Consider the following 27,814-nt stretch of genomic DNA (forward strand, 5'->3'; position numbering starts at 1 on the left):
TAGGCAGCATTTCTCTTCCTCCAAACACGGCGAGTTGAGTTCATGCCAAAGAGCTCAATTTTTGTCTCATCTGACCACAGCACCTTCTCCCAATCACTCTCGGCATCATCCAGGTGTTCACTGGCAAACTTCAGACGGGCCGTCACATGTGCCTTCCGGAGCAGGGGGACCTTGCGGGCACTGCAGGATTGCAATCCGTTATGTCGTAATGTGTTACCAATGGTTTTCGTGGTGACAGTGGTCCCAGCTGCCTTGAGATCATTGACAAGTTCCCCCCTTGTAGTTGTAGGCTGATTTCTAACCTTCCTCATGATCAAGGATACCCCACGAGGTGAGATTTTGCGTGGAGCCCCAGATCTTTGTCGATTGACAGTCATTTTGTACTTCTTCCATTTTCTTACTATGGCACCAACAGTTGTCTCCTTCTCGCCCAGCGTCTTACTGATGGTTTTGTAGCCCATTCCAGCCTTGTGCAGGTGTATGATCTTGTCCCTGACATCCTTAGACAGCTCCTTGCTCTTGGCCATTTTGTAGAGGTTAGAGTCTGACTGATTCACTGAATCTGTGGACAGGTGTCTTTCATACAGGTGACCATTGCTGACAGCTGTCTGTCATGCAGGTAACGAGTTGATTTGGAGCATCTACCTGGTCTGTAGGGGCCAGATCTCTTACTGGTTGGTGGGGGATCAAATACTTATTTCCCTCTGCAGAATGCAAATAAATTCATATACTTTCCACAATGTGATTTTCCGGATTTAATTTGTGATGTGCTATCTCTCACTGTTACCAATAACCTACCCTTCAATTATGGGCTGCTCATGTCTTTGTCAGTGGGTAAACTTACAAAATCAGCAAGGGATCAAATACTTATTTCCCCCACTGTACATATATAGATAATGAACTGGCTATATGAGTTAAATTAATTACACTGCTACACTTTTCTTCTTATAACTTTTATAATGCTTTCCAGTGGTTCTGCAGCTATCTACAATTGGTGGGAAATTATGAGGTAACTTTTTAAAAACCTGTTGGCTCTCTACAAACACCCTTGCTTATTGACTATTTTATTGACAGATTGTGATTGCTGGATTACTACAGAAGGTTGTATGTATTTCTGTTATAAATAAGGTACAATTAATCTGAATATATATTTTAATATATGAGATAATGCTGTGGACTAATAATCCAAAACAAGTTAAATTTTATAGATCTCTATGACAACCTTGTATACTTTTTACCCTCCATGCAGGCACAAACCAAAACATGGTAAGGTCGAATTTCATGGATCTTAATTTTGATCAACTGTGTTTCGAAAATCTATAAAAGTTTTGCCAAATTTGTAAAAGCATTGATCCCCATTTTGGATTACTGTTTTTTCTCTCCCCTCCCCCCCCCATTACTACAGTATCTATAATCTTATTAATAAAACCCATAAAGAAGAGTGGAGTGCAGAGTTGGCCATCAATCAGAAAGTCATTGCAGTACTGCTTAACCAAATATATTTGAAGGAAAAGTGAGAGAAGGCATAGATTCAGGTCCATACCCTGGGCCTGCAGACTTCTTCCACAGGACTACTGCAAAGACATACCACAGAGAACACTAGGTCTACACCTCGTGCATCTTGATAGGATCCTCAATCTACATGCTTGCTAGCTCATGGTAGCCAAATCAAGATACACTTTTAAGCACTTTCTGCAGGTTATTTGAACTATTGAGAAAACCGTCTTCCACTGATAAAACTGAAAATAGTAAGATGATGCTCCTTTACAGTCCAATGTACACAAGACTGATTCTCCCTTGAAACACCCTGCTTTTTAGAAAGAATAAGATTTATGGAAATACTAAACTACCTTGCACAGAAACTTCAGGAGTGTTCTTACAACTCTGTTACAGAATAACTCAAGACAAAAAGCATGATATTAGTGCTTGCAAATCACTTGCACTATGAGGCTGTGGTAATCACCACAAGGAACGGATCTTTCCAGGCAAGGAACGTCAGGCATGCTGATCGGATGAGTTCAAAGGGCGATCTCATAACCTGAGAGAACCAGATTCAGATTCCAAGGAGCTAGAGTGTGCGCCAGTGTCCTTTTATGAACCTCAAGCTAGATCTCCAGCAAAAAATCCACAAAGAGCATTACATTGAACAGGTTGTCTCCTATATGAGCATCACAGCCAACCCCATTGTGAATGTCCTATATCAGGCCACACTTTCTGTTCCAGCAGCCACATTCTACAGACTGTATCAGATGTCTCATAAGATGAGCACACTAGCTGTTTCCCAGCAGTAACCACATCTCATGTACCAGGAATTTAATCAGTCTTCTGTGAGAGCAGTGCTCTACTGGGTTGGTATACTATAATTTGCACACCAAACACTGTGTTGATAGATATTCTTGCCCACTGTGTCTAAGATATTTTGGTCCTTACCAGGTTAGGTGCTGGAATAGGTCCAGGAGGTTTGACACTTCAGAGCCGATTCCACCACCAACTGGTGGGGAAGCTGAATCCTTGCAAAACAAGGGTAACACTGAATCATATACTTTCTGTCTAGATTTCTGGATGCTGGGAGAAAGGATACCGGGTTCTACCATATTCGGGTCTCCAGCTCCCAAAAGAAGTCTCTAGATGGTGACTGCCCCAGTCTCACAGGGGGTCTTCAAAGTTTAAGAGCCCAAACACAATGGTCCTTGTGACCTATCAGAAGAAAGAGGCCAACTCTGGATGAACATTTAGCAATCAATGTTTCTGGGGACGGACGTGGGTAACAACTCCCACCCATGTGCAGTGATGGATCCAATAGCTGGCCTGTAGACAACTCCACAACTGATGATTACAACTGAAGCAGAGAAGTAGTGAGTAGGCCTTACTGACAGGGAAGAAAAGCTCATGTACTGAACCATGACCTATCCAGCTTTATTTTTATTTATGGCCTGTCCACCTTGAAGACATTTCTTTGCTTGGAATATGCCTCCAGGTAGCAAAAACCATGGGCACTAGGATGACCTCTTCCCTCCTGGGCCCTGGAAGACCACACAACCTGGAAGGATAGTGCCTTGTATCAAGTTTGTTCAAGGACCAGGTGCACTGGCTCCTCTGGGTGCTCGAGGAACACATCTCAGAAAGATTGTTCATGAATTTCAATACTTGACAGTCCCAGGGAGACAAAGATGTCCAACTTCTGCACCAAGATACAGCACAATGGGATCTACATCCTTCTTTTGTACCATTATGGAATACTTAGAAGTCCATGCTGGTGATTTCAGCTCATAACAATGGGTCTGGACCTCGGAGTCCTGGACTCATGGTGAGACAATTCCAAGGGCTTCTGCATAGCTTCTCATTAATTTAGCACTCTGGACTGCCATGGTGTCTCCATATGAAAACAAGGGATGTGTAGACACCTATTGACACCTTGAGATTTTGGATTCTATATATTTGAAAAACAGGTTGGTGGCTCTGAGTAAGAGATTTTTTTTTTTAAGTTTAAGACAACTGCATGCGATTAGTCTTCATTACAGAAAGAAGACTTTAGAACTTTAGCACAGGCCACTTTCTACCCCAATTAGATTATTTTACCTCTTTATGTTCTCAGATTAGTTGTAAATTGAAAGCATGTCTAGATCTATTACAGAATATTTTTTATTTGTTACATTTATATCCCACATTTTCCCACTGTTTGTATGCTCAATGTGGCTTACATAGTATTGGAGAGGCGTTACAGACTCCGGTGTAAACAAATACAAAGCGATGTTGTGGTAAGACAAAGTTCATGTGGCCCAGCCACATTAGGGAATCGTACAACGGAAAAGTTGTGTTATGTCCATTACTTTCTTTAGTTTTGTTGCAGAAGTCAAGTATTTATGTTGGATCGGTTGGGTATGCCTTTTTAAACAGGTTAGTTTTTAGTGTTTTGCGGAAGTTTAGGTGGTCGTTCGTAGTTTTCAAGGCTTTTGGTAATGCATTCCACAGTTGTGTGCTTATGTAGGAAAAACTGGACACGTAAGTTGATTTGTATTTGAGTCCTTTGCAGCTTGGGTAGTGCGGATTTAGGTACGTTTGTGATGATTCAGATGTGTTTCTAGTTGGTAGGTCAATCAAGTGTGTCATGTATCCCGGAGCATCACCATAGATAATTTTGTGAACCAGAGTGCAGATTTTGAAAGCAATGTGTTCTTTTGATTGGGAGCCAGTGTAGTTTTTCGCGAAGGGGTTTTGCACTTTCAAATCATGTTTTTCCGAAGATAAGCCTAGCTGCCGTGTTTTGAGCAGTCTGGAGTTTCTTTAAGGTTTGTTCTTTGCATCCCGCATAAATTCCATTGCAGTAGTCTACATGGCTTAGTACCATTGACTTTATCAGGTTGCAAAATGTTCCCCTCGGGAAGAATTGTTTCACGTGTTTGAGTTTCCACATTGAGTGGAGCATTTTCTTTGTTGTGGATGTCACTTGGCTCTCTAGTGTTAAGTTGCGGTCCATTCTAACGCCGAGGATTTTCAAGCTGTCTGAGATAGGGAGGGTGTAATCTGGGGTGTTGATAATTGTGGGGTTATCCGCGCTGTGTAGGGATGAGAAGATAAGACAGTGTGCTTTTTCTTTGTTTAGTTTTAGTTGAAATGCATTTGCCCAAGAGTCCATGATGTTCAAGCTGATCTTGATTTCGTTGGTGATTTCTGTCAGTTTAGATTTGTAAGGAATGAATATTGTGACATCATCTGCATAGATGAAAAGGTTAAGGCCTTGGCTAGTGGGGTCATCATTAGGTTGAAGAGGATCAGTGATAGCGGTGATCCTTGTGGTACTCCCCAGTCTGCTTTCCACGGTGATGATATGTTTGAGTTTGATTTTACTTGATATGTTCTAGTGGTTAGGAAACCCTTGAGCCAGCTAAGTATGTTTCCACCAATCCCGAACTTATCTAGTAGTCTTGTTAATATATTACGGTTTACCATGTCGAATGCACTAGACATGTCGAATTGGAGGAGGAAGATGTTTTTGCTTATTGCTATTTCCTGCTTGAATTTGGCTAGGAGAGTGAGTAGTACTGTTTCCGTGCTGTGGAGGGGGCGAAAACCTGACTGTGATTCGTGCAATATTGAGAATTTGTTTATATAATCTGTAAGTTGTTTGGCTACCATACTTTCCATCAGTTTGACTGGAATGGATGCTACTGGACGGTAGTTAGAGATTTCATTTGTTTTTTCTTGGTGTCTTTTGGTATCGGAGTGAGTAGGATATTGCAATTTTCCTTAGGGAAGAGACCTTGCTGAAGCATGTAGTTTAGGTGGGATGTGAGGTCTGCTATGAAGCGGTCAGGGGCGGATTTCATTAGGTAGTTGGGACAGGTATCTAGTTTACAATGAGTGTTGGAGAACCTGCTGAGCGCCTGTGCAACTGCATCGACGGTAAAAGGGCAAATTTTAACCAGGTTTGGTCAGCCGGGTATTCTACAGTGGTTGGGTCCAACTCATTAAGGAAGATTTTGATGTCAGTGTTGTCCTGAGGTAGCGAGTTGCATAGGTTTGCAATTTTTTCCATTGAAATACTTAGCAAGTTTGTCTGCAGATGGGATGTCTGTATTTGATGTAGTGAAGTTGGTGTCTAGGAGTTTGTTCACAAGTTGGTATAATTTCTTCGTGTCTTTGTAATCTGTCCCTATTTTAGTTTTATAGTATGATCTTTTGGTCTGTCTTATTAATTTGTATTTCCTTTTTTGATTGTTTCCATGTGTTGAGTGTGTGTTCGTCTTTTGTTTTTCTCCACGCTCGTTCGAGTTTCCTGGATTGTGTTTTTAGCTTTTTCAGTTCATCATTGAACCATGGTATCGAGTTATGCTTACGTGAAGTTCTTGTTTGTAAGGGTGCTATTTCATCTAGTATGCATTTGCATCTTTTATCCCATTCCACGAGGTAATATATGGAATCTGTTTGTGCTGTCCATTCATTGTTGTATATCTGTTGCCAGAATGTTTGTGTCTACTTGACCTCTTGGTGCTGTAGGATGTGTGTTCTTGTATTTGGTGTAATCCCTTCTTCCACCAGTGTAGGGATAAGTTTAATTTGTAGTGATCGGACCAGGGTGTTTCTGTCCACTTAATATCTGTTATTATTAGGTTCTGGTCTGTTGAAAGTTTTTGTGAGATAAGATCAAGTGTGTGCCCTTTGACGTGGGTTGCTTGCATTTGTGGCCATTTGAGATCCCATAGGTGGAGGAATTCCTTACATTCTCGTGCATTGACTGAGTTTGGGTCTTCTGGGTGAAGGTTGATATCTCCTAATACTAGTACATTGGAGTTGGTTACACATGTGTTTGAAATGAAGTCCATGAAGTTAGTCTGGCCTTCATTCCAATTACCTGGAGGTCTGTAAAACAAGACACAATTCAAGTGATCGCGTAGGGTTTTGTTGTGGATTCTGAATGAGGCAATTTCAAGTTGAGGTGTCATGGACTCTGCAGTGGTTTCGGTAGTAAAGTGGGATCAACAGATTAGTGATACACCTCCGCCTCTCTTTTCCTTCCTGGTCAGATTGATATGGTGGCCAGATATATTTGTGGTCTGGGTTGATTCCATAGGTGCCGACTCCGTGGGTGCTCGAGCACCCCCAATATTTTAACCCGGCTTCGGAAGTTCTGGTTCCAACCCCAGCCAGCCCGACCTGCCCTCTTCTCTCTCCTCGCCTTCCTGCCGCCCAGAATTTAAAACTCATCTTACCTCGGGTCCCGGCAGCAGTGAAAGGCGAGCAGGCTCGGCTTCAGTCTTCCCGCCTTTCACTGCTGCCAGGACCGAGGTAAGAGGAGTTTTAAATTCTGGGCGGCAGGAAGGTGAGGACTGTTGTGGGAGAAGAGGTCAGGCTGGGGTTGGGACGAACTCGGAGAGAGGGGGCTGAAAGGGGGCAGGTGGTGTTTGGGGTGAGTTACTGGACATGGAGGGGAGGGGAGCGAGGAGAAATTGCTGGATATGGAAGAGGGCAGGGGAGAGATGAGACCTGTTAGACATGGATGGAGGGAGGGGAGAGAGGAGAATTCACTGGATATGGATGAGAGGGGAGGGTAGGGGAGAGAGGAGAATTGCTGGATATGAATGGGGGGGAATGCACCACATGTAAAAAAAAAAACAAAAAATTTTTCAGCACCCCCAATCATTTTGAAAAGTTGTCTCGATAGCATTTCACCTGTATTGAGGGAGTTACATTGGTTACCTATTGCACAGCATATTAGATTTAAAATATATTTGATTTTTAAAGCAATATTTGGATTGAATGCAGAAGGGTTGGTGAATTTATTGGAGTTTTCCTCTTCCATACAAAATCTCTGTTATTACCAGACATTAGCATTAGGTTATCCAATTCGAAAAGTTAGATTTAAAATCTATTCTTGAAAAATCATTTCCTTTTCAGGGGGCATGTCAATGGAACATGTTACCTATGTTCCTGAGAATACAACCTTCCTATAGACATTTAAAAGAAGATGCTCAAGACCTTTCTTTTTGAAGATTAAGACTAAGGTTGTATAGAGTTTTTTTGGGTTTTGTAACTTCTCTTTAATTATGAGAATTTTCTCTTTTGTGAACCACTGAATTCATTTCAGGAACAACGGTCAGTATACAAGAACTCGATAAAGAATGAAGATATTAGCTACTTTGCTAAAACCAGAAGGAAAATATGAAAATGTCCCTATATAATAGGACCAAAAACTAGTGGCTAATACACATACTCACTCAAAAAGTAAAAATTACAAACTGAGTGAAACCCCAAAAACTGATATGAGAAGACAACTTCAGTGGCTGCTCAGTGGCATAAATGCAAAAAAGCCAGAGAGCCTTACTTCAGACATCACCAGTCCAAAAAACTCCACTTAACTGTCCATACAAAAATAATTAAAGAAAAAACAATCTAAAAAATGATGAGATTATCTTTTGCAAAAATCAAAATCTGCAGAAGCACACTTCTCTTATACATGGAAGCTCAATTCTGTCTCTATGGAACTATTCATTTCCCAAAACCGTTTCATCAGGAGAGACTTCCACATGGCACAAGTGCAGAACCTCGGTAGCCAGTAGTGCTTGATGTGGGCTGCTGGCTACCAAGGTTCTGCACTTGTGCTATGTGGAAGTCTCTCCTGATGAAACGGTTTTGAGAAATGGATAGTTCCGTAGAGACAGAAACTGAGCTTCCATCCATAAGATAATTGTGCTTCTGCAGATTTTGAATGATTGATTTTCCAAAAGATAATCTGATAAATAATTGAAGAAAAAAAAAATCTAAAACATTTTGTATGGACAATGGTTAAAAAGAGTTTTTTGCACTGGTGATGTGTCTGATGTAAAGGCTCTATGTTTTTTTTTTTTTTTTTTTAGCCACTGAAGTCTTTTTCTCCTCATATCACTTTAAGTGGGGTGGAAGATTCTCGTTTCATTCACAGTTTGTGATTTCTATATAATATGAAACACAAATGGCTACTTCCTGTACTTTTGACTATTTATTTTTTAATAAAATAAACATTCCACGTGAAACAGATAGCAGAATGGAATCATTATGGACAGAAATTCCGTGTGTGAAGAGAAGGAGTATTCTTGTAGGGCTGTACTACCGTCTGCTGGGACAGAATGGACAGATGAAGAAATGTTTACAGAGATTAGGAAAGCTGGCAAGTTGGGCAACGCTATAATAATCGGTGATTTCAATTATCCTGAAACTGACTGAATAAATGTTACATCAGGAAGTGCCAGGGAGATAAAATTTCTAGATGTAATAAATGACTGCTTCTTGGAGCAACTGGTCCAAGAACAGAAGAGAGGGGGAGCCATTTTGGATCTGGTCCTTGGTAGCATACACATGGCATAGTGTGAGATGTGGTGGTGTTGGGTCCCCTGGGAAACAATGATCACCGCATGATCAAGTCTGCGCTATCTAGGATGAACCCACAAAGGAAATCTACTGCAGCTGCACCTAATTTTCAAAAGGGCAACTATAATAAAATGAGGAAAATGGTTAAAAAGAAACTAAAAGGATTGGCTGCTAAGGTTAGGACACTAAGAAGTGTATTTTCAAAGGACTTAGACTTACAAAGTTGCATAGTAACCTATGGAACTTTGCAAGTCTAAGTGCTTTGAAAATGAGCCCCTAATCAGGCAAGGACGTTATTCAAAAATACCATCTTGGAAGCCCAGATCAGATGCATTCCACATATTTGCAAAGGTGGAAAGAAGAGAAAACAGCTAGCATGGTTAAAAGGTGAAGTAAAAGAATATTACAGCCAAAAGAAGAATAGAAAAAGGACCCAAATGAAGAAAATAAGAAGCAACGTAAGCAATGCCAAGTAAGATGCAAAGCATTAATAAAGAAGGCTAAAATAGAATATGAAGAGACACTTGCTGCAGAAGCTAAAACTCACAACAACTTTTTTAGGTACATCAAAAGCAGAAAGCCTCCGAAGGAATCTGTTGGACCGTTAGATCACGAAGGAGCAAAGAGGGAACTCAGGGCAGACAAGGCCACTGTGCGTTTCAGAAATCAGGCTGGAGGTCCCATGCCTCGCTTCCGACGACATCTCACCCTACCTCATACACCTAATCCCTGCAGCACTCACTTCCCTCCTCACACACAATCACACACATTATCCCTTCTGAGACTGAAGACTTGCTTATCCAGCAAATATCTTTTATTCAGTAAACTTACTCACCACACACTTACACAAAATTAAATACAGAAATTCTTAGTACAGAACAAAGGAAACAGCTGCAGCAAATACAACACAGTTACAGAAACATGCAACCAGAAATACCTAGGCATATAAGCTGACATCACTCAGAGCGCATGCATTCAAAGGCTAACGGGAGGAGGGTGGAGACAGGACCTCCATGCAGGTCTCAAAGAAAACTCCCCCCCCCCCCCCACCCAAAAGTCTGTGAATACCTTTTTTTTATGCCTCTAAATCTGGCACTTGCTACAGTATCTAACACATCTGTTTTCTTGAACTTTGTTCATCTACCTGTGGGAGGCCTCGTGAGTAACTTGTTTTACAACCTACATACATCACATGTGTCACAGCAATCATTTTCCTTTGGTTCAATAAGGATCTGACAGACCTGGGCCAGCAACCTTGGGCCCAGGTGAGCTACCAACACCTGAACCCGAGACCATGAGGCACACACCATAGCAAAGAAACTGAATGAATTCTTTGCATCTGTCTTTAAGGAAGATGATGTAAGAGATCTGCCTGTACTGGAAATGGGGGTGTCGATGCGGAGGAACTGAAAGAAATCTTGGTGAACCTGGAAGATGTATTGAGCCAAATTGACGAATTAAAGAGTAGTAAATCACCTGGACCAGATGGCATACATCCAAGGGTACTCAAAGACTCAAGCATGAAATTGTTGATCTACTGTTAGTAATATGTAACCAGTCACTAAAAATTGTCCGTAGTACCTGAAGATTAGAGGGTGGCCAATATGATGCCAATTTTTAAAAAGGGTTCCAGGGGTGAGCCAGGAAATTACAGACTGGTAAGCCTGACGTTGGTGCTGGCCAAAATAGTGAAAACTATTATAAAGAATAAAATTACAGAACACCATAGACAAAACATGGTTTAATGGGACAGAGTCAGCATGGGTTCAGCCAAGGGAAGTCTTGTCTCACCAATTTGCTTTGTTTCTTTGAAGGTGTGAATAAAGGTGAGCCGGTTGATGTACTATATCCAGATTTTCAGAAAGCTCTTGATAAAGTTCCTCATGAGAGACTCCTGAGAAAATTAAAGAGTCATGGGATAGGAGGCTAGGTTCTGGGGTGGATTGGTTACTGGACAGAAAACAGAGGGTAGGGTTAAATGGTCATTTCTCTCAATGGAGGAGAATGAACAGTGGAGTGCCACATGGATCTGTACTGGGACCGGTACTATTTAACATTTATAAATGATATGGAAATCAGAACGAGTGAGGATTAAATTCGCAGATGACACAAAACTATTCAAGGTTGTTAAAACACATGTGGACTCTGAAATATCGCAGGAAGACTGGGCATACAAACGGCAGATGAAGTTTAATGTGGACAAATGCAACGTGATGTACATTGGAAAGAATAATCCAAATTATAGTCACCTGATGCTAGGGTCCACCTTGAGGATCAGTGCTCAAGAAAAAGATTTGGGTGTTGTTGTAGATAATACGCTGAAATTTTCTGTTCAGTGTGCGGTGGTGGCCACAAAAGCAAACAGGATGCTGGGAGTTATTAGGAAAGGGATAGTGAATAAGACCGAAAATACTATAATGCCTCTGTATTGCTCCATGGTGCGACCTCACCTTGAGTACTGCATTCAGTTCTGGTTGCCATATCTCAAAAAATATATATGTACAGCAGAATTAGAAGAGGTTCAAAGAAGAGCAACCAAAATGGTAAAAGGGAATGGAACTCCTCTCCTCTTGTATGACGAAAGGCTAAAGACGGTAGGGCTCTTCAGCTTGGAAAAGAAACGGATGAGGGGAGATATGACTGAGGTCTACAAAACCCTGAGTGGTGTAGAACGAATAGAAGTACATCAATTTTTTACTCATTTCAAAACTACAAAGACTAGGGGACACTCAAGGAAGTTACATGGAAGTACTACAAATAGGTGGTAATATTTTTTCACTCAACAAATAGTTAAGCTCTGGAACTCTTTGTCAGAGGATGTAGTAACAGCGGTTAGTGTATCTGGGTTGAAAAAAAAAAGTTTGAACAAGTTCCAACTGCTTGCTCTGGGATTGGTAGCATGGAATGTTGCTACAATTTAGATTTCTGCCAGAAACTTGTGACCTGGCTTGGCCACTGCTGGAAACAGGATACTGGGCTAGATGGACCATTGGTCTGAGCCAGTATGGCTACTCTTCTGTTCTTGCTGGATGCTTCTTACTGCTTGTGTTGTTTGATAGGGGTAGCAACCTTCTCATGATTCACTGGGTCCTTTCTTTTTGTAGATGGTTCATAACAGTTCACTGCTATTGTTATTTATTGCAGGATTAGAGTGCTGCTATCAAACATATAAATTGCGAGTGACCGTACTCACCCGCAAATGCGCAGTAAAGACTTCCCTCTCTGTCCCACCCCCGCGTCAATACGTGATGACGGGGGCGGGACAGAGAGGGAAACTGCACGAAGGGGAGGGAGGGAACTGCCAAGGTCGCTACCGCTCCCCCCCCCCCGAGGTTGCCGCCACCGCTCCCCCCACCCAAAGTTGCTGCCGCCGCCCCCCCTCTACCCGGGCCTCTCTTCGCTATTGAACTTACAGCGTCGAAAACGCAGCAGGCAGATCAGCTGAGCTCCCGTCGGCCTCCCTTCCCTGCCTGTGTTCCGCCCTCGCCGACGTTACGTCACACGAGGGCGGGACACAGGCAGAGAAGGAAGGCCGACGGGAGCTCAGCTGATCTGCCTGCTGCGTTTTCGACGCTGTAAGTTCAATAGCGAAGAGAGGCCCGAGTAGAGGGGGGGGCGGCGGCAGCAACTCTGGGTGGGGGGAGCGGTGGCGGCAACCTTGGAGGGGGGGAGGGCAGGAGAAATGCTGGACATGGGAGGTCAGAAGGAGGGGGCCTTCGAGCTGGCTGGAAGGGACGGAGGGGGGCCCTTGGAACTAGGAGGGAGGGCAGGGAAGGAGGGCAGGGGGCCTTGCAGTAGCGAGGGGAGGGGGCCTTAGAAAACCCCCATACCAATACTCGCCCGTTTTAACGGGCTTAACGGCTAGTATTAGCATATATTTGAAGGGAACCTGATCACTTCATGATTCTCTCACCATTGTTGTGGGCAGTGATTACTTTGGAGGGTGGGGGTAGGGGGGGCGTGTTCAAAGATGTGTGTGTTGGGGGGGGGGGGGGGGGGATTTTATGCTTTTTGATATCTGCTTGGGGATTTATTGGTCAGTGTCAAATTATCTTTCCTTTATCTAAGATCCTGTCATGACTGTCATAACAACACTCTGTAAGCCACATTGAGCCTGCAAATAGGTGGGATAATGTGGGGTACAAATGCAATAAATAATAAATAATAATAATAATCTGAATCGTTCCTGTGTTTGGGTGGTATCTTTAATGTGAGGGGGCTCAATACACCATATAAACGGAGCCTTTTGGGCAAAGATTTCTAGGTTGCATCTCAACATTGTGTTCCTTCAGGAAACCCATTTTAAAGGAAAGGGAGAGCACTCTTGCGATTTAAGAATTACACAGAGACCAAGCAAAGCTAGTTAGTGGACAGGGCTAAGAAATGTGGAGTTACAATATTACTGTATGATGAAAAGTTTGGGCTGCAAGAGGTGGTGGAACAGGGGAATGGAAGAACTCATCTTACTGGATACTATTTTGGAGCAATCAGTTACGTTGGTGAATGTGTATGCTGAGTCTCAGAATCATTACTGGCGCATATGATATCCTGCAGGAGAAAGTTCAGTGGAGGTTACTTACTGGGGGGGGAGATTTTAACTTTGTTCAATCTAGACTTTGGGATGGCTTGCCATCTTGAGGGCATTTGCATTGCCCGAAGGCACCCAAAGCCTATTCTTGTATACTGAGGGATTCTGAGTTGGTGGATTTGTGGCACTCTAGATACCCTAACGATGTGAGGCTAGACTGGCCTTTAGGTGATGCAATGTAGGTACAGGAGTTAGAGGGAAGGGGCAATGAGACACCGACATGATCCGATTATGGGCCAGTATGGTGTCTGTCTCTCATGCGTCTGGTGGGGCCAGTGATTGGTATCTCGCTGTGCTTTACACTCAGTCTGCTGAGCATTACTTGGGTGAAGGAGCCATACAGGATGTGGAGCGCAGCCAGGAAGCCCAATTCCGATCCAGTGGGTCGGGGTCCAACACAGTGAGAGCTGGGAGCTAAAGACTGGGCCATACAAGCAGCCTAGCCCATAGGTGGCCCTCAAGAAAACCAATCATGCCTGCTTTAGAGGTAAACGTCCGGGGGGGGGGGGGGGAGAGAGAAATTGGGTAAAGGCTGGGGAGGCTAAAAAAAAAAAAATGAATTAAAAAAAAAAAAAAAAGATACAAAATGAAAAAAAAAAAAAAAAACTGGAATGGGTTACAATATCCCCCCCCCCCCCCCCAAAAAAAAATCACTTTGTGCTGCATTTTTTTTTTCAGTTTAGTATTACATTTTGTTTTAAACTTTCCCCTTCTTTTATCAAGCCATGCTGCAATGCCAACACGGCCCAAAGTGAATTGACTTTGTCAGTATTACCACAACGGCAGCTGCTAGTGTGGCTTGATAAAATGGAGCCTCTATTTTTTTACTGGCAAAATGCATGACTTTTTGATTGCGCGATTAAACTTTAATGCACATTTAAAAATTCTGGCTAACTTAGCCAATAAGGTTGGCAACCTGGTTGCCTGGGATGATACATTATGACCAGGCAGGGTTTGTACTGGGGTGGCAGACCATGAATAATCTAACATATAAACGGTGAGTGACCGACTCGCTCACAAATGCGCAGTAGAGACTTCCCTCTCTGTCCCGCCCCCGCATCAATACGTGATGATGGGGGCGGGACAGAGAGGGAAACTGCCCAAAGCCGCTGAGGTCACTACCTCTCCCCCCCCCCCCCCCCCCGCGGTCGCCGCTACCGCTCCCCCCACCCGGTGTCACTGCCGCCAGTCCTCCACCCGGCCCAGGCCCTCTCTCCGCTACTGAACTTACATCCATTCGCAGGAACGCAGCACGCACATCAGCTGAGTGAGCTGCCGTCCGCCTTCCTTCCCTGCCTGTGTCCCGCCCTCGCTGACGTTACGTCACACGAGGGCGGGACACAGGCACAGAAGGAAGGCCGACGGCAGCTCAGCTGATCTGCCCTGCTGCGTTCCGGCGAATTGATGTAAGTTCAGTAGCGGAGAGGGCCTGGGCTGGGTGGAGGGCTGGCGGCGGCAACTCAGGGGGTGGGGGAACGGTAGCGGCGACCTCGCGGGGGGGGGGGGGGGGGTGGCAGTGTCGACCTCCGAAAACCCCAATACCAGCCCGTTTTAACGGGCTCAACGGCTAGTGTAAAACATATTCTACACTTAGTATGGCAGTGAAAGAGCAAAAGATACCCATTATGCTGCTTGCAATCAATGCTGAAAAAGCATTTGACCAGGTGCACTGGCCTTTCAGGTTTGCCACCCTGCGTAAATTTGGGGTTGGTGAAGGTTTTTGTCCCTGACAACTTTATACACTAACCCGTTGATCTGTATTAAAATTAATGGGGGTTATACCTCTATCTTTTCACTGGGCAGGGGTACTTGCCAGGGCATCCCTCATCGCCCTTATCTGCCTTGGTGATGGAGCCTTTGTATTAGAAATATTTCTGATACTAGGGGATAGCTACTGGGCTTGCTGCTCACAAGATATCTGTTTGCAGATGATGTTATATTGTCCTTTACTAGTCCTCTCACCACTCTGCCCGTTTTGATTCAGGAAATGAGACGGTATGGGAGGGTCTCTGGTTTTAAGGCCAATATGGACAACACAGAGGGTCTCTGGTTTCAAGGCCAATTTGGACAACACAGAGGCTTTGAATCTATCATTGGACGAGGGGTTGGTGGAGCGTCTTAAGACATCCTTCCCATTTAAATGGGTTTTGTGGAACTTGAAATATGTGGAGGTGATAGTTACATCAGATGTAGATCACTTGTTTATGGCTAATTACTTCCCCTTATTCCATAAAATAAAAGCGGACTTGTGGGAATGGAATTGAAGGCTGTACTCCTGGATGGGTAGGGTACCTACCCTTAAAATGAATGTTCTACTGAGATTACTGCACCTATTTCAATCTCTCCCTATTCCTATCAAGTCTTCAGTGCTGGGTGAGTGGGTGCAGAGATTATTAATGCAATTTGTATGGAGCATGCCCTGACCTAGGGTGACTCAAGCTAGTCTTATAAAGCATGAAGAGTTAGGTGGGTTAGGTGCCCAGATCTAAAGGCTTACTATATGGCAGCATTTATGGGACTGCAAGCCGTCTGCCCAAATTGAACAGTTTTATGTAAGTAAAATACTTTTACATGGCCTCCCTTGGGGTTCATGGCAATCTACCTGGTGTGCTAGTATCCCTAATCCTATGGTAGAACACATTCTCCAGATATGGCAGCAGCATTTGTTAGGGGTGTGGGGCAAGCACTGGAGGTCCTGGTTTCACCAATCTCCCTCATAATAGGAGGAGACGTTCCTATCCTTGATCCTTCTGTTAGGGGGTGGGAGGAGAAGGGGGATTAGATATGTAGGTCATTTATTAAAGGAGGGGTGGATAAAAGATTTTTGTTCATTACAGCAGAACTATAGGCTTACTACTATAGGCTTACTAGCAAGGACTTCTATCTACTCATGAAAATTAAGCACTGCTTATCTATGGGGTTATATAGGGAGGTGCTGGCAAGGGCCAGACATCCTTTGAAAGTACTATGGCCACGGCGCCGACATCCGGTTTGTATAAGATTGTTTGTAGATATAAAAGTTTAGTAAATGACCTTATATGTTGGGATGGGAGAGTGTTTTGTGAGTGGCAGGAGGTTGTCAGAGCCACTCAAGTCTTTTTTTGCTCTCTTAAAAGAAAATGGTCTTAAACATTTGCTCTGCTTGTATACTATACCAGTGTTTCCCAAGTCAGTCCTGGAGTACCCCCTTGGCAGTCAGGTTTTCAGGATATCCACAATGAATATGAACTTGATTCGCATACAATGCCTCCATTATATGTAAATCTCTTTCGTGCATATTCATTGTGGATATCCTGAAAACCTGATTGCCAAGGGGGTACTCCAGGACTGACTTAGGAAACACCGTACTACACCACAGTTGTTGTTTCATATGGGTTTAAAAGCAGACCAGCTATGCTGGAAACAGTGTGGTCAGGTGGAGTCTCTCTGGGTTCAGGATTTTTGGTTCTATGTCCAGCATGAATATTTCAGTATGTCAGGATTGGCTGTAGCTTTTGTTCCACAACTGTGTTTATTGAATATTTTACCTAAGGAGGTGGACAGAGATTTTGAGTTACATCTATTTTTGAAGTGCTGCATCTCTGCAGCCCATTCAGATATCTCTGCTACATGGAAGGATACTACATTGTTACCCACCACTAGATGGCACCAAAGACTGCATTATGTTTTGTTGATGGAAGGTCTGACAGGTCTTCCTGGATCGGAGATGAAAGCGGGACCCTGACTGGCTGAAAATACAATCATATTTAAGTAAAGTGTCAATTTAGCTTAAGCTGGACTGGGTGGGGGTGGGGGGTGGCTTGTAAATTTCTTTTGTATGGTATTATGTTGCTTATGGTGTTAAAACGTTTCTTCAATAAAACTTGGTAGTGACCAAAAAAAAAAAAAAAAAACTATAGAGGGGAACCTACTAATAACATTAAAATATTAACAACAGAAACCTAAACATTAGCATAGACTGGCACATAACAAGCAATCTTGGAGGACTTTAGATTATATATTCCCACTCCACTAGCAACTTATTTAAGAAATCACCAATAACAAAATGTAGGCAGCAATCCAGCATCGAGACAGAGGCTATCCAGTCTTTTGCACTGTGTCCTATGCTTATCTCTCAATTGGTGAGAAAGTCATGTGTGTGTACTCGGTGCAAAGAGCTCTTAGCACTCAGGGAACGGGTCCAATTCCTGGAGCCTAGAATAGCAAATAGCAGACTTGGAAGAGCTAAGGCAGACAGAGAGATTTATAGAGAAGTTCCCACCTCCAGTCTTGCAACCTCTGTGCTGCCATGGAGAAGAATGGTCTCCTGAAGGGACAGCATCACTATGGAGAGGCAGAAGTGATCCTGTACCCAGGATCTGCTCTCCAGGGGATAAAAAAAATCCTCTCATAGAGAGAACGTGTCTAGAGGGGCTTCTGCCCAAGGGCGAGTATGACCGTTTTAGTTGAACATTTGATCATTAAGCATGTAGATAGCCTGGTGGCTGGTAGGCATGAGGATCGCTTGGTCACTTGCCTGCCTGGTGCGAAAATGACAGACCTCACACAGCAAAAGAATCAACTGGGCCGCTAGATGACTGAGGAATAAAAGGGGCACCAAGGAAAGATAAGACCAAAGTGGAGAAATTAAATAAATTGTGAAAACCAAAGCAAAGAATCTATTTAATTTCTCCACTGTGGAAGAAATACCAGTGCCAGAAATGGTATTCAATGCTGATGAGTCAGAGAAACAAACAAATCTCTGTAAACCTGGAAAATGTAATGTGGTAATTTGATAAATTGCAGAGTAGCTAATTGCCTGGATCCGAAGGTATACATCCTAGAGTACTGATCGAATTGAAATATGAACCTGCAGAGCTATTGTTAGTAACATGTAAATTTAACAAAAAATAGTAGGCGGATCTATACTAGAAAACATGAAAAAATTATTTGTTTTTTAAGAGGAAAAGGCCTCGAGAAGCCCCCATCTATAATAATGCTGTTAGGGGCTGGACTTCATCATCATTGGCCCAAAAAACCTCTTAACATTCCTCATTTTTACACTTTTATCTCACTAACAAATTCAAGATTCAAAAAAACCGGATTGTACTTATCTTCATCCGGTATGGTATCATGCGGATTATCTCAACACAGCGGCCACAACCAACGGTCGCCCCCGTTTCGTGGACCTGCTTCAGGGTCTATGGTCCGTGTGTTACCTCCGCTTCAATACTGTATAGATCCCCCTACTATTTTTTGTTAGGTTCTATATTTTGGAAGAGGGAGACTACCTCCAGTTGAGATCTATAGTTTGTTAGTAACATGTAAATTAACTTTAAAATTAAGCATGGCACGGAAAGATTGGAGGGTAGCCAATTTAACACCTATTTTTAAAAAGGGTTCCAGAGGTGATCTGGGAAATTATAGACCGGTGAGCCTGACACTGGTACCAGGCAAAATGGTAGAGACTACTATAAAGAACAACATTACAGAGCTTATACACAAGCATAGATTAATAAGACAAAGCCAACATGAATTTAGCCAAGGGAAATTCTGCCTCATCAATCTACTACATTTCTTTGAAGAGGGTGAATAAGCATATAGATAAAGGTGAGCCGGTCCATATCCTATATCTGGATTTTCAAAAGGCATTTCACTAAAGTATCACATGAAAGACTCTTGCGGAAATTGGAAAGTTATGGGATCGGAGGTAATGTCCTACTGTGGATTAAAAAGTGGTTAAAAGATAGAAAACACGGTAGGGATAAATGGTCAGTATTCTCAATGGAGAAGGGTAGATAGTGGGGTTCACCACGGGTCTGTGCTGGGACTGCTGCTTTTTAATATATTTATAAATGATCTAGAAATGGGAATAACTAGTGAGGTAATTAAATTTGCTGATGACACAAAGTTGTTAAATTGCAATAGAACTGTGAAAAATGGCAAGAGGACCTTACGAGACTGGGCATCCAAATGGCAGAGGAACCCAAATTATAGCTATGTAATGCAAGGTTCCACATTAGGAGTCACTGACCAGGAAAGGGACCTAGGCGTTATACTTTGAAACCCTCTGCTCAGTGTGCAGCAGCATCTAAGAAAGCAAATATGTTAGGCATTATTAGGAAAGGAATGAAAAACAAAAATGAGAATGTTACAATGCTTTTGCAACGCTTCATGGTGCGACCACACCTCAAATACTCTGTGCAACTGTGGTCACCGCATCTCAAAAAAGATAGTTTACGATTTCCAAAAAATACTAGAGGACTAGGGGGTACACAATAAAGCTTCTAAGTAGAACATTTAAAACAAACCGGAAATATTTCTTCACTCAATGTGTAAATTAAACTAGAATTTGATGCCTTAAAACAGCTTAGCAGGGTTTAAAAAAAAAAAGTTTAGATAATTTCCTAAAAGTACATAAGCCATTATTAAGATGGACTCAAGTAAATCCACTGTTCATTTCTAGGATAAGTAGCATAATATCTGTTTTACTGTTCTGGGACCTTGCCAGGTATTTGTGACCTGGATTGGCCACTGTTGTAAACAGGATACTGAGCTTGATGGACCTTTGGTCTGTCCCAGTATGGCAACACTCATGTTCTTAAGAGTTCTTGTTTCCATGCACAGAGAGGCTACACTGTATGCCCTGATGCCCAGGACCCAAGAACTGTACACAGTTATGGGGGTGTCTGTGCCTGAAATAGTGCTATCGCATCAAGTACACTTCTTAAAGCCACTCGCACCCTTGTTGACATGCAAAGAAAAGGTAGAGGACATCATCCACATGTGAGAATATTATGCCTGCTTGTCTCTGGAGAAAATACTGCACCACCCTACACAGTATCTCATTGAATTCTTTGACTAGGTGACTGGAGAAATGAATCATGGACGTGCTATAGACGTAATCTACTTAGATTTCAGCAAAGCTTTTGACATGGTTCCCCACAGAAGGCTATTGAATAAACTTGACAGGCTGAAGATAGGACCCGACGTGGTGAACTGGATTAGGAACTGGTTGACGGACAGACACCAGAGGGTGGTGGTTAATGGAATTCGCTCGGATGAGGGAAAGGTGAGTAGTGGAGTGCCTCAGGGATGGGTGCTGGGGCCGATTCTGTTCAAAATAATTTGTGAGTGACATTGCCGAAGGGTTAGAAAGTAAAGTTTGCCTTTTTGCGGATGATACTAAGATTTGTAAGAGTGGACACCCAGGAGGGAGTGGAAAACATGAAAAAGGATCTGCAGAAGCAGCTAGAAGAATGGTCTAAGGTTTGGCAATTAAATTTCAATGCGAAGAAATGCAAAGTGATGCACTTAGGGAGCAGAAATCCACGGGAGACGTATGTGTTAGGCGGTGAGAGTCTGATATGTACAGACGGGGAGAGAGATTTGGGGTGATAGTATCTGAGGATCTGAAGGTGACGAAACAGTGTGACAAGGCGGTGGCCGCAGCTAGAAGGTTGCTAGGCTGTATAGAGAGAGATGTGACCAGCAGAAGAAAGGAGGTTTTAAATCCCCTGTATAAGTCATTGGTGAGGCCTCACCTGGAGTATTGTGTTCAGTTTTGGAGGTCGTATCTTGCTAAGGATGTAAAAAGAATTGAAAGCGGTGCAAAGAAAAGCTACAAGAATGGCATTGGATTTGCGTTACAAGACGTATGAGGAGAGATTTGCTGACCTGAACATGTATACCCTGGAGAAGGGGTGATATGATACAAACGTTCAAATATTTGAACGGTATTAATCTGCAAACGAACCTTTTCCGTAGATGCGAAGGCAGTAGAACTAGAGGACATGAAATGAGGTTGAAGGGGGGCAGACTCAAAAAAAATGTCAGGAAGTATTTTTTCACGGAGAGAGTGGTGGATACTTGGAATACCCTCCCGCGGGAGGTGGTGGAGATGAAAACGGTAACGGAATTCAAAAATGCGTGGGATAAACATAAAGGAATCCTGTTCAGAAGGAATAGATCCTCAGAAGCTTAGCGGAGATTGGGTGGCAGAGCCGGTGGTGGGAGGCGGGGCTAGTGCTGGGCAGACTTCTACGGTCTGTGCCCTGAAAATGGCAGATACAAATCAAGGTCAGGTATACACATAACGTAGCACACATGAGTTTATCTTGTTGGGCAGACTGGATGGACTGTGCAGGTCTTTCACTGCTGTCATCTACTATGTAGTAGTGACCAATGCCCAAAGGAATAAAAGCAGCACACAACCCATTACAAATATGCCCAAACACACTTAGCTCTAGTCAGCTGCCCTAATACTCCAACTATTGGCTTCCTCAGGGATACTAACTCGGAACTCAGATCACATGCATAAAGCATATGGTGTCTCTCTTGTTTACCGTACCAAGTTGAAATCAGGCATATCAGTTTCAACCAAGCCTGTGCTGAAAGACTAAGTTGGTATGCACAAAACTGAGATGGGTACTAGACCCATATGTGGTGAGCCTTTTGATATGAGGAGTACCATAATGAGATATTCCAATTCAGTACAGACCACATTAATCTAGCTATCCAAAGAACAGACAGAAACTGCATAGTCAAGCAGCACTGAGAAGGCAGATAGCAAGCTTAGAGATCTAATGATCAACCTCCAGTAGCATGTGTTTACTGTAATAGGGCCTATTAACTAATAACATACTAATGTGCACACAGAACCTTGTTTGAAAATAAACAAAAGGTCGTTAAACCTAAAAGACTTCTTATAGCAAATGATCAAACAGGTAGTACTGCCTGAGTGAAAATGGTATTAGTATGTAATGAGTAGGTTTGTGACCTGGGGTATCCACTATGCCCCACCACCACAATCATTTCTCATCAGGAAAATTCATGAACAGTTTGAATCTTACCTCCTCCTTGTTTTCAGACACTGCCAGGTCCACATGAACTGGTGCCTCTGTGAGCGTGAAGGTAATCACCGCACTCTTCTCTTTCCTCTCTGATCTCACCTGCCTGCAGAAATGATTGCATACCATGACACAGTAAGATAACCACCATCTCTTTCACACAAGCAGTGATCAACATAAAGCCAGCTTTCACTGCATGGTTTCTATTTTTCAAGCTGCAAAACCTATGCATGGAGCAATTAGATCTTATTTGCTAATTTTCTTTCCACGAGTCCCACCAGACCAATCCAGGGTCAACCAGCAGATACAGATAGAGAACCAAGCCCTACGAGTTCTGCCCTATAAGGGTATTATGCAGCCTGAACTCCTTAGTATTTCAAACGACTAAACAATGGACTCCATGTGTTCTTCCTTTCACTTGACTTGTATTTTTGTGTTTTTAAATATAAACGTATGGTTCCCAAAAAATACAACTTCTAAACGTGAACAGAAACTTAAACATTAGTTTCCAAAATTGAATAGCAAGAGAACAGTTATCACAGCACTATCAGAGCAGATACTGTAATAAAAGGGAATCTGGATAGGTCTGGTAGGATTCAAGGAAAATTAGCAGGCAAGACTTAAATTTCTCCTTCCTTAGCATTTTCACCAGACCAATCCAGAACCTGTGGGATGCAGCAAAGTATTCCTTAAGATGGTTGGGATTTTGCAACCCCTGCCCAAAGGGCTTTGGTCACAAATGTGGCATCAGCTCATCCCCCCCCCCCCCCCCCCCCTCAAAACACTGAGCTTATAGCACCTTGTAAAATTATTATAAGAACGATAACCATGTTGCTGCTCCAGAAATATTGACTGGCACATTGTACAACTTTGCCCAAGAGACTGTTGTGCCCAGGTGGAATATGCTCTCAAACCCTTAGGAGGCTGTTTATGCTTCAGAATATAAGTTGACAATCATCTCTTTGAGCCACTAAGCAGTAGGGACCTTTAAAGACTGCCTGTCTCTTCCTGATACTTACAAAGAAAAACTGTCCAACTTCTTCCAAATTGGTCTAGGACTGGATGAATACTCCTATAATTAAGAACTGCAAGCTCTTAAATTCTTCCCCACGTTCATCCTTCCAAAAAGGAGGAAGCACAAGGATTCACATGAAAGGAAGATAACTTTTGGAAGAAAGGACAGAATTGTACTGATTAAAACTCCAGCTTCCATGAAATGGGAAAGGGATACCTGAACGATAGTGATTGCAATTCCAAGATTCTCCATACTGAAGAAATGGCCAACAAAAATATAGTCTTGCAGGTCAGATCCTGCCACCCAATGACCTGAGTACCAAAATTCGGACTCCAATCAGGACAGGATGTACAATTGGGGGGGGGGGGGGTCATAATTGCATTACTCCGCTCAGGAAGCAGACCACGTTGGGATGGGCTGCCAACACACACTAGGATTGCTTCCTGAACCTTTAAGGAACTCAGTATAAAACTTCCTGATGGAATGCCAGGATATGTGCGATTGATGAAGCAAAGGGAGAAATTATCTTGACTTTATACCATGCCCCAAACACTCTCCAGACTCTAGCTTACACCACTGAGGGAAGCGGCTTTCTGGCTTGAAGCAGCATGGCAATTACTTCTTCAAAGTATTCCCACCAAGTCAGATTAACTGCTTAAGAACCAAGTTATAAGAAAGAAAGAAAATAAATTTTCCATGGTTACTAAATCCTGAAGCAGAAGCCTGGGGAAATAGCAGTGGCCAGTCAATCTTAAGACTAATTAGATCCAATTGCTATTAGAATCACCCAGCAACAACCCAGCTTTGGTAACAAAGGAAAACATTCAGCAGCTGCTTTTGCAGCCATGGTTGCAACAGTGTGTCCAGGCCTTCGGATCCGTGCTCCTTCTACTTATGAAGAAAGTGGTAAACTTTGGCATTGGTCCTTGTCACCATGAAGACTTGTCCGAAAATATACCAACTGACTTGTAATGCACAAGGGCATGGAAGAACTGCAGTGCTTTCTGCGCTGCCCTCAACTCCAGAAAGTTGATGAACTAGCTCTCTGGCAGTGGGTACCCCACATTATCATGGTGCCATCTGTGAAGCTTCCAGACTCAAACCTCTTAGAATAGATAAATGAAGTCACCACTTCATTCTATTTTTCACATGTGACATCCAGGGTGGATGGCACTTGTAACTCTACGACTGCGCCAACCAGTAATTGAGGAGATACCTCTACAATGGCTACATATGATCTCGAGCCCAAGGGACCAGATCTATGGTCAATTCCATTAACCCCAGCACCCGCTTATAGTCCCGAAGTTTGAGAAAGCTCCTTGGTACAGCAGAAGCTGATCTGAGACTGCAGCATCAAAACCAAGTCAGAAAGGGGTGGGGGGCACACAAAACCATTATACCCTTGTTTTGGTGTCTAATCTCACACCCAAATATTTGATGGACTGAGAAGGAATTAGTTTGGTCTTGATAACATTTACCACCCAACCCAAGGACTGAAGAAGATGCAGAACTCAGTCACTTTTTTGCTCTCCTGTAATGTAGTGGGTCAAATTAGCCAGTCATCCAAACAGGGGGTGAACCCTGATGCCCTGACAATGAAGGGAAGGCTGGCACCACAACCATCACCTTGGAGAATGTCCTTGGAGCAGTCGCCAGATCAAAGGGCATTGGCCGAGACTTTAAATGCTGCACCAGAACCACAAACAAGAATTTTTGATGCAGTGATCAAATCGTAATATAAAGATAAAGACATTCCTCCTTGAGGCCCAATGTTGTTAAGAACTCCTCCCAGCTGCTAATACTAATCTCAGAGTTTCCATTCTGGAATGTACTACATTTTACCTTGAGGTGTAGGATTGGATGACACATGCATTATTCCTTGGGCACTATGAAGTAGATAGAATATCTCCTCTCTACTCGGACCAGGCTCTGGATCTGCCACATTAGCGCCAGCTTTTGCAGTGAAACCTTCATGGCTGAAACTTTGATGGGGTGCAACATGGCAAAACTACAATGAAATCTGCATAAGGATGGGAAAATTCCAGCTCATAACTTGGTTACATCCAAAAGCCATCAGTCACATGTGATAGATCCATTCCTTGTAAAACAAAAAACATGACATACATCCACCTCAGAAATTCCCAAAGAATGGACTCTTAGAAGATCAAACACAACAATATGCATCCACCTCAGAACTTCCAAAGAATGGACTCTTAGACCATCACTGGGGAAACCCAAGAGGAGCCTGAGGCTCAGTCCTTGGTTACTGCCTTTTCTGGTCACTCTGAAAGAGAATCCAGAATGACTGGAAACCTAAACCTTGAAAGTAAATCAGAGTGCCTCTCAAACCTTCACATATAACTGTCATGAACTCCTCTCTGGAAGATAACCCTGGGTTATCACCTTCTCTCACCCAGAGATCACCTTCCTCAAAAGGTTCTCCCAAGGACACAAACCTCAACCCAAGCAACCCCCCCTCCTTTATGGTCAGAGATTATTGCTGATGCCACCTGACTCTTAATTGTCAAGCACCTCCAAGCATTTGTGCTTTGAAACCTGGTTGTCCATAATAGCTGAGGAGGTCAAGGGATGAACTTCCATACTCAGGCTCCCAAGAACACTAACAAAAATGCTTTGAGCCGAAGCAACACAATTTCCAGTGAAAAGGGAATCATTGCTCCCAGGGATGCACCAGAGCCATCAGTATACGTCCAGGCTCCCCTCAGAGCCCTCATCCTTTGCTTGAAGACTACATCTCATCCCCTGGGGCCTTGTACCTGCTGCTACCATTCCAGCACTTTGAAACAAACACAGCTAGCAGTGTAAGCTCTCTCTGGTTATCGCTTTATGTGAGTGCCCCAACTCATATGACAGACTCCCTCTGTAATTCACAGTAGATGGATGGATACCATGGTAAGAAGCACACTGCCCTGAAGCACTCTGGTGGCTGCTGCATCAGGAGCAGTTCCTGCATGCTCTGCCAGGGACCCCATCTCACTGCCTAGCCCAACTCATCCACATACGAGAAGACAAACTTTCACCACAGTCCCACTGAAAAACGCTGCTCCCAATGCTGCAATGTTTGAGCTCCTTCGAGGCTGGCCATTAGCAGAGAGATGCCCTTCTTCCACAGTCTTGGCCTTCCCACCTCACCTGTGACAGCCCAATTTTGTGGGTGAATGAGACCTGCACTGGTTTTTCTTGTTATGTCTTACCATTTCTATTGTTTTTTTAAAGTGTTTTCCTTGGATCCTAACAGTAAGGTTTAATTCCTCTATTTCTCCTCCCCCACCTTTTTTTTTTTTAGTTGTTACATAAAACTAAAATTAGAGGATTTACTTTTACATTGTGGAAAACTTGTATTACTGCAGCAATTTGTATATTGTATTTAGATATTGCATAGCCTGTCCTGACTGCTGCTTTTCTTTTGTTAAGCTTAATAGAAGTCCTCTTGTTAAATTAAAATATGTACCAACCCAGGAGAAAGGGGGGAAATGGCTGGGGGAGGGGGAATTTTACTTTTCTGAGAAATCCCCCCCATTCCCCCTACAATCCCCTCCTTTTTTTTTTATGGTCTCCTTCAGTACACCCTCTTCTTAACTGGGATCCAGTTCTCCAACTGGCCAGAACTGCCCTCACACACCATTCCATAAGCTGCGCAGTCCACCTATCAGCATGTGGAGGAGCTCAGGCTGCATGGTGCCTTTACAGGCTACAGCTCACAGGACTTTGTTCTTTGTCTCCAGGTACAACCCACAGATTCTGGTCTACTGAGAACGCTAAGGAAGACAGAACTAGTAATCAATATACATATGGATCGTATGGATGATTCAGCCCTTTGACATTCTGGGCAAAGCACCTGATGATTCTACAGGTAGTATTAGAGCTGATGCAGCCATTTCAAAAGGAAAAATTATCCAAAAAACCAACACCCCCAAACTAGGACCCTGACACTGGAAAAACAGCCAAGTATGTTAAAAACGGTTGTCTTAAGAATATTAAAGTAAGATAACATCCGAGTTGTGTGTTCAGTATGGTGAAATTTGGTCTTACCTGCTAAATTTCCAATCCTTGAGTCCTGCTAAACCAGTCTAGACCAGTGGGTTATGCTCCCCAACCACCAGATGGAGGCAGAGAATGCAGACTTTCAGTGATGTCACAGCCACCCTATAAAGACTGGTGCAGATCCGAAAGCTCCAGTATGTCCACAACAAAGCAGCAAATAAAATGTCCCAATTAGAGGCAGAAAACAAAGATATAGAACATTCAATAACATACAACTGATCAGGAATGGACCCAAAAATCACAGACCATTTTGACTCTTGGGGGGGGGGGGGGGGGGGGGGGGGGGGGGGGAGGGGAGGGACCTGCCATAGGAGCCTGGACTGGTTTAGCAGGACTTGAGGAAAGGAAATTAGCAGGCAAGATCAAATTTCACCCTCCTTATCCTCCTGCAACACAAGTCCAGAACGAACGGAATATACCAAAGCTTCAATGCAGTGTGAAGAGGCCTTCATCAAAACTGCTCTGCCAAATGTG

The 27,814-nt window shown here is 43.3% G+C and overlaps 1 protein-coding gene across 1 annotated transcript in view; it reads right to left on the reverse strand.

Moving 5' to 3' along the window:
* Nucleotides 1–27,814, reverse strand: part of WDR43 (WD repeat domain 43) — a 187,135-nt gene that overhangs the window by 108,423 nt on the left and 50,898 nt on the right. Inside the window, exon 6 of the mRNA XM_030196135.1 lies at nt 22,264–22,366. Coding sequence (XP_030051995.1) covers nt 22,264–22,366 — 103 coding nt within the window. The remainder of the gene's footprint in view (nt 1–22,263; nt 22,367–27,814) is intronic.

The sequence above is a fragment of the Microcaecilia unicolor genome, chromosome 3 (assembly GCF_901765095.1).
Source record: "Microcaecilia unicolor chromosome 3, aMicUni1.1, whole genome shotgun sequence".
Lineage (NCBI taxonomy): Eukaryota > Metazoa > Chordata > Amphibia > Gymnophiona > Siphonopidae > Microcaecilia > Microcaecilia unicolor.